The 10,673-nt window shown below is 30.4% G+C and overlaps 1 protein-coding gene across 1 annotated transcript in view; it reads right to left on the bottom strand.

Annotated features, from left to right (window-relative positions):
- Nucleotides 1-2,632: 2,632 nt before the first annotated feature.
- LOC124355850 overlaps nucleotides 2,633-10,673 on the bottom strand; it is a 66,290-nt gene continuing 58,249 nt past the window's right edge. Inside the window, exon 3 of the mRNA XM_046807004.1 lies at nucleotides 2,633-2,928. Within this exon, the coding sequence (XP_046662960.1) occupies nucleotides 2,633-2,928 (296 nt within the window). The remainder of the gene's footprint in view (nucleotides 2,929-10,673) is intronic.

Genomic DNA, 10,673 nt, shown 5'->3' with positions numbered 1-10,673 from the left:
CTCTTTTAGGACAAGAAAAATGTGATTCTAATATTAAAGTTTTTTTAAGAATCAAAATAAATTTGTTTGTGAACTTTTACTATACAATTTTAAATCAATCTGCTTTTGCCTATCTAAAAATTTGGCATTCTCACCTAAAAATAAAAAATAAATATTTTTCCATACTGTATCTCATTAGTATTTGTAAAATAAAAAAATTTCTGTAAGAAATGTTACAATCATCAAGAAATAACAAAGTACATAGTAAAAATCTTAAGGAAAGTTTTTTAGATGTGGAAATAAGTTCCTTTTTATGTGGTGTTTTTATGTAATGTTTATCACACTTTTTACACAAAATAATAATTCATTTAGAAGCCGGAAAAGAAGACGATTTACAAGCAAAATCAAACTGAACGAGAAAAAAGTGTGCCCTGGATTCACGACCACGACTCTCCAGTCACTTTCAATTTGAAAGAAATGATAACTCTATTGCTACTAACTTCCCAAAATAAGTATCATACATAAAACATTCAGTGTCTTAATGGCTGACTGGCGATTTTTTTCATAACTATTGCTCAATAAATAAATCTGAAGGTGAAGATTTGTTGGTTGCATGCCAATTTGTGAGCATACTAGTATAAAACTATGAACAGTAAAAATTTACAATATTTACTTACCTATTGCTTTGGCCATTGGTATCACAGGTGGTACTTTGCCTTCCCAACACATTGTGTCCAGAAGTCTCTGCATCTCACATCTGCTCTCCTTCTACCCTCAGGTCCTTGTCTGGTTCCACCATTTTAGCTTTGCTCTTCCAAGGGTAACCTCCCAGGTTTCCGATTTTAATATATTTTGTTGAAGGCTTTAGAACAAAGGTTGTAAAACAAATCGTATTCACGGTTCAAGCAATTATTTTGGTGCTATAAAAAGAGACAAGATTTTCTTTTTGTGTTAGTATAGGCGATTCAGTTATACCTCATTTTTTTAAAAACAAACCAACAATTCCAAAACCTATTAAATTCTACACAATGGAATCTCCTGTTTCAATTTATACCACAAGCATTGCACCACTCCTTCATTAAAGTAGTTTTTAGCTATGAAACTCGTATGACATGTAGAAATAACAGATTTCGAAGGCAATTGTGGTCACATACACCAGATCAAATTATAGTGATTTTAATAAAATTCTCACCAAATATAGCTGATTAACTAATCAAAATTAAAGACCATAAATTGCAGATTAACAACAATTAATTTTGTTGTGTAAAACTCATTTTAAACAAGGGCAGCTCAAATGTCCTATCTTGAATTTATAGATCACTGATGGTATAAAATCGGTGAAGTGTAATCTGTTTGTAAAGGAAGAAAGATTGTACCATGTTTTAATAATTAAAAGAAGTGCAAGAAATTATGGTAATTAAAAAATCTTAAAAGTTAATAGATTTAGTATTAATTCCTAAAATGTATAATTTACTGATTTAACGTAGAGTATATTAATACAAAAAGCAGGGATGTAATTTATTATAACGGTTATTGGATGTATCAAATGCATCATAAAAAGAAAATGGATGTGTGATCTGCTAAAGTACAAAATAAATAGATTATAATGGATTTAACAGAAATGTACTGAAACCTTTCCATCATGTAAGCTTATATTTTGGTAGCATTCTTGCACAAATTTTATAACACTTTTCAGGTAAATTTGATTTAACTACTTTCAAAACAATTTTTAAAGAAAATGTGCTATTCTTAGACAATGAAAAATCTTTGTACTTTTTATATTGGCATATTAAGATACACTCCAAGGAAATGTTACAGGTATTAACACCAGTTGCACATTCAAGGTGACTTCAGACCAAGAATCTGTAAAACATCTGACAAATCCTTATAGCAAAAAAAATATCAACATAATAAGATCTGAGTTCATCCTTACTTTTGAAGTGACAGTGCTTACATATTCAGAGAATATTCTTTTACATTCTTTTAGAAATCTGATCTTGCACAATCTTTTCTTTTGATACTGTTGGCACAAGTTCCATTAATTTAGAAAAGGGATTAATTATTACTTTATTTTCAAGAAGTATGATGAGATTTGGTCAGAGATAGGACAACCAGTCTTGTAAGGTCCATACCTTTATTCTTTAATGGAATTCACTTTTAACTAATTATAAAGAAAAACCTTTGAAATAGCAGAATTTATTTAGTTTATTTTTAGTTTTATTCTTTAGTTCACAAAGCTAAGCAGATTTCCTTATTAGTCAATAGTCAATAGTCAAATATTCTTTATTCAAAAACATATAGTACATTTCTTACATTAGAATAGTGTCAAGTTTCAATAATATAAAATAAAGACTACATCCAAAACTAAATCTAAAAATCAATTGTTATTATTAAAAAATACCCTTTTCAAATTCCTCTATAGAGTACAAAGCTAAACCTGTCAAAAATGCTTTTAACTTTTTCTTAAATATATTACAATTGTCCTCTTTTTTAATTTCTTCTGGTAACTTTTTCAAAAATTTATTTCCTGCAAATGTTGTTCAATCAATCAATCAATCAATCAATCAAACAAAATGCTTTATTTACAATTTCATCAAGAAAATGTAATGGCGTCAAAATACAGAATTGTCTTCATGCTTCTTGCTTTACAAAATTAGTAGGTTTGTGTCATGGTGAAGAATTCCTCCAATGTGTATAGCGGTCGTTCCACCAGCCAGTCCTGTAGTTGTCTCTTCAGTTGTTGGGTGTTCAGGTTCTTCAGTGATTCTGGTAGTGCATTATACAGTTTACGTCCGATGTACGACGGCTTCTTGCTGTACTGTGTAGTGTGGTGTAGTGGAAGTATGTAGTCTTTTGCTCGTCTCGTGTTGTAGTGGTGGATATTCTCCCCTCGTCTGTAGTCCTGCTGGTGTGTGTGGGTAACAACAGTGTGGATATAGAGACTTATCACTGTTAGAATTCCTAGTGCTTTGAAAGATTCTCTACAACTCTCTGTTGGTTTTAGATCAGCAAGTGTTCTTATTGCTTTCTTTTGTAGGACTAGGATTCTATTTAGGTTTTGTTTGGTTGTGCCACCCCACACTATCAAACCATACCTAATGTGGGATTCAATCAAGGCGTAGTAGGCTGCTTTCGCTATATCGAGTCCTCCAATCCACTTCATTCTTCTCACAACAAAAACTCCTGATGCCAGCTTCTTGCTCAAATTATTGACATGAGTAGTCCAGGAAAGATCAGAGTCTATGGTAACTCCCAGTAATTTGGCTTCTTTTTTCTACCAAGAGATCAGGAATTTTTGGTATCTCGTCCAGTCGCCTACTAAAGTTTATGCAGGTTGTCTTTTTTGGATTTATTACCAGGTCGTTTTGGAGACAGTAGTGAAGTGTTTCTTGCGTTGATGATATTATGTCAGAGTGGAGCTCTTCAGCAGTATTTGTGGTTAGAAGGAGAGTAGTGTCATCGGCATACATTACAGAGTTTATAATTTATGGAATTTGGAAAATCATTGGTAAAAAGGACAAACAGAAAAGGGCCCAAAACTGAGCCTTTCTGTTTTTTTTTTTTGTAGAACTCCAGACGGTAACTTGGAAAATTAGACTCATTTTTGTGTCGTGTATTGTACGAGTGAATAAAATAATGTTGATCCCTTAGTGGGTTGTATCTTAGGAACATTATGCACTCATAAATAAATAGCCCATAAACGGTCAATATTTTTAATTCTTTGAACTTTTCTTTGACAGAATCATTAAAATTCAGATGTAACATGACTCTGACTGCTCTTTTTTGGACTTTCAATATTTCCGTGAGGTTTTCCATTTTTGTTGTTCCATATACACAAATGCCATAGGCTATGTGAGACTGGATATGAGAATAATAAATCAATTTTAAAGTTTCCAAACAACACAAATTTAACATCTTTCGAATTGCAAATAGGCCTGAATTTATTTTGTTTAAAACCAATTTAGTATGTTCATCCCATGACAAATTACTATCAACCAATAATCCTAGAAATTTTATCTGATCAACCCTCTCAATTACACTGTCATTAATTTCAATATTTAAATCTAAAATTTGATTGGATTGTTTTGTTTTAAAATTTACAAGCTTGGTTTTATCAGAATTTAGAGTTAAATTGTGGTTTTGAAAAAATTGTTCAATACAAGCCAATTCGATTGAGGTCAGTAACTCTATCTCTTCTACTGTCTTCCCTGAAACTTTCAAGTTAGAGTCGTCAGCATAGAGACAAAGTCCTGAATAAGGCTCAAAATTTAAGCATTTTGCTATGTTATTTAAATAACACAAAAAAAGGAGAGGTCCTAAAATGGAGCCTTGCGGTACCCCTACATTTATTGATTCAAGGTTGGATTGAAATTTAACTACATAATTTTTTTCAGTAATGTGGTTAATTTGAACAAATTGTTTTCTATTAGAAAGATATGATTCAAACCAACTTAATGCTTTGTTTTTTATACCCAACTCTTGCAGCTTCAGCAATAGCAGTGAATGATTCACACTGTCAAATGCTTTAGACAGGTCCATAAAAATTCCTATTACTTTTTCTCCTCTGTCTATTGCCTCTATAATTGATTCAATAAAGCTTACCACTGCTGTGATTGTTGATTTTTGTTTTCTGAAGCCATGTTGAATAGTCTCCAGAATATCATTATTCTCTAAAAATTGCATAAGTCTGCTATAAACTACTTTTTCATAAATTTTTGATAGTGATGGCAACAGTGATACTGGTCGATAATTTATTATTAAATAACTAATTATTAAATACTGAAATTTTATTCTTTGCCTTATATAATACACAATAACATCTAAGTAAAACTGTAATAATGACTGTGTTTAAAATTAAAACCAGGGTATCCACAAAGAGGTAATTGCCCAGTTAAAAGGTGTTTTTAGCAGAAGGGTTAATATTAATACTAATAATATCAAGGGTTAATACAAATATCAACAAAGTCGTTAAGATTTTAAAGAGATCTCTTGTCACACTATCCCAGATGCAGATCAACATGAAATTGCAGACAAGGAAAAAATTATATAGCCGATGCATACACTCTATGCCTAATATAAGAATACATTAAAAACTTGCAAGTAATTAGAAATAGAGGAGGAGTTTCAAAGTTTTTAAATCTTTTGAATATTTGAGATAGTATTGTCATTCTATTTTTAAAACACACTTTTGTTCTTTAATAATTATATAAAGTTATATATTTGTTTATTTAGTAAAGACGGTTTTCTCCCTCTTATGTAACTGAGACAGATTTTAATTGAAAAATAAAACTGTGAAACATTCTTTTACACGATCACTGATTCACAATCACTTATTTTTAAAGTTCTTGTCTTTTACAAAAGATTTCAACTATTTATGTTATTAAATAAGAAACTTCTACAACAGCGTAGTGACACATTGAAAATATATCTTTAGTACTATCCAGTTTACATAAAACAAAATGTGATTATTGTCATAAATGTATAGAAATTGATAACTTATAAAAATTACATCTTAAAACCGCTATTTCAATGTTCATAGTCACTGTTTCCTTTATGAGTGTGTATAATAAGCTGATGTAACAAATCTGTTTGTAAATTCTGTTGATGCTTTTATTTGTGGCCTATCAAATTTGATAATGGTAATAATAATCTAAAATGGTGTAAATAACTCAATTAAGCTCTTCTTGAAAAGTGGTGAATTAATAAATGCACAAAAATGTAAGGACAAGTGTAATGTGTTAACTTGCAACTGCACAGATTAACAAAAATCAAAGGAACATTGAACGGAATGTTCCACTTCTGTGTGGGCATTCAGCGCTTTTATTCACTCCAGTTCACGTAGTAGGATAATTAAGTTAGATTTACCTGTCAACAATATTGATAACACAATAAAGAAGAATCTATAATTTAACTATTTGTTTTCTTTATAACTAATCAATTCTTTTGTTTCAGAGTAACATTTTGGAGTATAGACTAGGAGTTTTCATTGCAAACTAAAAACAAATAAACATTTGCTCCTTACCATGGCATTAGGTTTTAAAACAAGCATAATGCTTTTCATAATGATCTATTCTTGTAACAAGTGCTTCTGTGGAATTAGCATCAATAATGAAAGTGGATTCAAGACCTTAGCTAATAAATTTAGTGATTTTGTGTTACACTTCGGAAACAAGTACTTTAAACCTAAACCTTTTGCCAATGTGATCATGCCCAGAGAGAGAGACAATATCTTTTTTGTGATGGATAAAATTTTAAAGAAGATTTCTTATCATTGGATTGTTATCACAAATGAAACATACCAAGGTGATTTTGGACGCTGGTTCTATCCATTTTATGTTCCTGCAGAGGTACAATACCAGCCTGATGTTTACGTCATCCCAGTTTACGATAACTTTGTAGCACAAATAATGAGAATTGAAAAAGATAACTATTTTAATCCTAGAGGAATATTCATTTTAGTTCTGTTAACAGATCATTGTGGAATGCAAAATGACAAAATGAAACATGCTATGATTTTCAACACGATGTGGTCAAGAAATGTATTGACTGTAAACCTTTTCATTTTGTCAAAATGTGATCTCAAATTTACCCTCGTCAATGCACAGCCATTCTCTACCGAAAACACTTGCCGTACTGTTCAAAGTAAAGGACTGAAATATTTTCAAGAACAATCTGAAGAAAAAGAATACTTCAAGAACTATATTCAGTATGACCCTGTCACCTTTAATGGATGTAATTTTTGGGCAGGCACTATACCAATTCCACCTTACGTTATTGGAAAACGTATTGGCACAAAAAATGAAATACGCTATGAATTTGTGGGAGGTATTGAAATAGAATTTATGCGTATACTTTCAAGAAAACTAAATTTTACATATATGTTTAGTAATCTTGTTGGTGAAGGAACAGATGCTTGGTTTAAAATACTACCGAACGGAAAAACAATAGGATTTTTACAAGATGTTTTGGATTACAGAGTTGATATTATTTTTGGTGGGTTAATTCCTTCTTATCTACTTTATTACCAGTACCAATATTCGTTCAGTTACATGTTTTCTTCACTTAATTGGTACATCAACAATCCAAATATTGTTCCTCAGTGGAAAATTATATTTCATGCCTTTTCCATTGAGATTTGGGTTTTATTTGGTTTTGTTTACCTAACAATCTGTTTTTTATATTGGATTTTAGAGCACTTCAGATTCTTTGGCTCTAAACCATATTGGGAATGTGACCTTAACAAAATACGTTTTGCCGCATTTTTCAGTATTGGATTGGGGGTCTCCTGCACTTTAAATCCCAAATATGTTAAGTTAAGGCTACTATTTGCCCTTTGGGCAATGTACTCTTTTCATGTGTACACAGCTTATACATCAGTGTTGCTTGCCCTCATGACTCATCCTCCACTCGAAAAAGAAATTAAAAACATTCAAGACCTTAAGAATTTAGGATTGAAGACTGGAATAAGTAGGGTATACTTGTACTTTTTTGAATACATTGAAATTGATAGCACCACCAGATCAGTCTTGGACAACAGTTTTGAGTGCCCTCATATAGAACTCTGTCTTCAACAGCTCATTAGATACAGGAATTTTAGTGTCGTTGAAAAAAAAGAAAAAGTAGAAAGCATTATAAATTTGAAGCATTCAAAAGTACATAAAATTACTGAGAGTTTGTTGTCTTATAATGTACACTTCATAACAAGTAAGGGAAATCCATTGGGAAAAGGTTTAAACGAACTTTTGCTAAAAACTATAGAGTCAGGGATTTTGAAGAAATGGGAGTCAGACATTCAATGGTCTGATCACAATCACGACCAAGACTTTGAGATGAAAACTGGAAAACACGAACTTCCTTTAAGTATTAGAGACATGCAAGGAGCTTTTAGTATTTTAATGAATGGACTTTTCATTGCTTTTCTTTTTTTTGTTGGTGAAATATCTTTTAATTTCTTGAAAAATAGGGAAACCATGAGACTAAACTGAACTGGACCTCAATTTATGATTAGCATGTAGAAAAATTATCGTACTTAAGTAAAACTGGAGTCCTAATTGTTAGATTAAAACTGTCTTTGTATTCAGCACATACTGCTAGGCTATATAAACCGTATTGATTAAGCCAGGAAAAATTAATAGACAAAAGCCTCTTAAACATTTAATTATTGTTCTTGTGCAAATTTCTAACATTTGAAACTTTTGAGAATAGTACGTTATATTTATTGCTTTAATTTCTTTTTCATGTACAGTAAATTTATTAATTTTTTTACAGTTGAATCCAAAATACTGTTTGATAATTTTGATTATAATGTGTTAATGTTTCAAGTACATAACACTTAACTATTTTATAAAAAACAGTTTTCACTAATAATTAACATGCAAAAGTTTTTAATTTGATCAATTTCCTTATTTCTTTGTTCATGTCTCATGTAGCTTATTAAACTACAATGTTTTAAAAGTATATAAATAAATAAGGTTACATTCCTTTTTGTTGTCAATACAACCTTTGGATAGATTTCATAGATATCCTTGTGCCTATTGCTGCAATCTAACATTTTCTCTGATCATGATCCTCAGAATCCAAAACCACCATAATCTGAAAATATATATACATATAATGATGTATATATTTATATATATATATATATATATATATATATATATATATATATATAATATATATATATATATATTTATACAATGATATATTGTCTGTATGTATGGGCTTATGCAATATAACATGAGCTTGGTAATACAATTACTGCCGTAATTTTTAAAATATCTTAATTAAACTTAGTACAAAGGCAGTACTTACACATAGCTTGGTTGAATTTGTTAATCAGTCTTAACCAATCAAAAGTTTCAAGTCGGTGGCTAATCGAATCTGAGCAAATTTTTTTAAATTTAACTAACTCCTAATATAGTTCCAAAGCAATAACTTCTTTAGAAATATTAGATAATTTTAAAAACTTTCATTCTTTCACTTTTTCAATATCAATTAAGGCTTCATGATGGCGACCATCCAAAGTTTGGAAAAGGAATGGTTATATATCAGTTATAATATATTATAGATGATCATGGCTGCAGATTTCAGTAGTCAAGTCTGTGATAACTCAGATTACAGACACTGAATTAAGAGGTAGTGTCCACATTCGTTTTATTATTATTATTATTGTCCCCTATTAACCACAACCACTAAAAGAAAAACTTACCTGATACTATGATATTTGCCTATTTTTGTTTCAAAAATATCATAGGACTCCATTGTATCACATCATATGTGACTTTACTATGAAAGCTACATATTTCTATTTTGGAGTTCCTCCACATTGGTCTAAAATAGTTCGAGTGTTACTGAAATTCTTGGATTTATTCAATCCAAATACATGGAATGTTGCAGAGAAATTGCGGGTGAAGTAGTAGGTAAGAGCTGGTTTTGTTATAAGGATTAGAAAGGGAAATAATGTAGCAGACCAAATCAAGATTGTATAATATCTAATATGTTTTGTTTTATATAGCTACATTCATTTTCTCCTTAAAATTATAATTGATCTCTTACAGAATCATCTGTAATATAATCTATAAGGCTTTCATTGATTTCCTTAAAATGTTGACATGACATTCTAAGATGAAACAGCTCCCTTCCTTCCCTTCAATCAACACAATAAACAAAGCTTCATCTGGAGAAATATACTCATTTTTGGTACAAGGTAGGATCAGATAAAAGATAGTGGCATTACAGAGAGCAGAATAAAAAAAAAATTCGTTGTGGACCTTTGGTTCTCTTATTTTATTTTCATAAAGATGGATGACCTTCACATACTTGTAATCTTTTTAAATTTAAGAACAATATGTATTTGATTTAAAAGTGGCTTTGATAATCACCTGATGTTTGAATATTTCAACTAAATTAATTATTTAATTTAAGTATTTATTTTAATTTACTCCATTGGTTTATGTGTTGCCTAAATTTGTTTCCTAAATTGAAAAATTCTTGAAAAAGGTGGTTGGCAGCAATGTTTTGTTGATGAAAATATGAACATAAAGACAGTATTAAAAAAATTGTTGCTTATTCACAAGTTTTTTTTTTATTAAAGTTTAATACGAGTAAAGCATATTACTAGGTCTATTAATTTCGTTTGATGGTACTGTAAACTAGTGATTGTAACTAGAAATAATGGTTTTGTATGGTGGAATGGTAAAAAAAACAACCATTGGCAAACCAATCTAGTTTCACTTAATACCATCACAAGTGTTCCAAAAGAAATATCACCCAGATGGATGTTCTAAAATCATCTTAACGATAATACAAATTGAAATACCACTTCTGAATAGAAGTTATTGAATTGTGTAAACTGGAGAAAGTCTTTTTAACTTTGAAAGTAAATTTGTCTAAAGTCAGTTCTGAATTTAAGATGATTCACACGTGAAGATGGAGTAATCATTACATATCACCCATGTTTCAGTCCTCTTCAACACTTGTTTAGAAAACTAAAAAAATACTTTAAAGGAAGTGTTTATATATGCAACACAGTCTGCTGGTGCTAGCAAAACATATGCAGTATTGATAAATATAATAACGTATTATAAATATTTATAATTCACAGTCTAATTTTTATAGTGGTAAACTTGAGCATGGGGAGCAGTGATTGTCAAGGGGTGGAATGCAAAGGAATATACAAGGTAAGGGAGAGAGAG

Source organism: Homalodisca vitripennis, chromosome 2, assembly GCF_021130785.1.
Source record: "Homalodisca vitripennis isolate AUS2020 chromosome 2, UT_GWSS_2.1, whole genome shotgun sequence".
Classification (NCBI taxonomy): domain Eukaryota; kingdom Metazoa; phylum Arthropoda; class Insecta; order Hemiptera; family Cicadellidae; genus Homalodisca; species Homalodisca vitripennis.
Note: the sequence above shows the minus strand (reverse complement) of the source record. Positions and strands in the feature narration are given on the sequence as shown.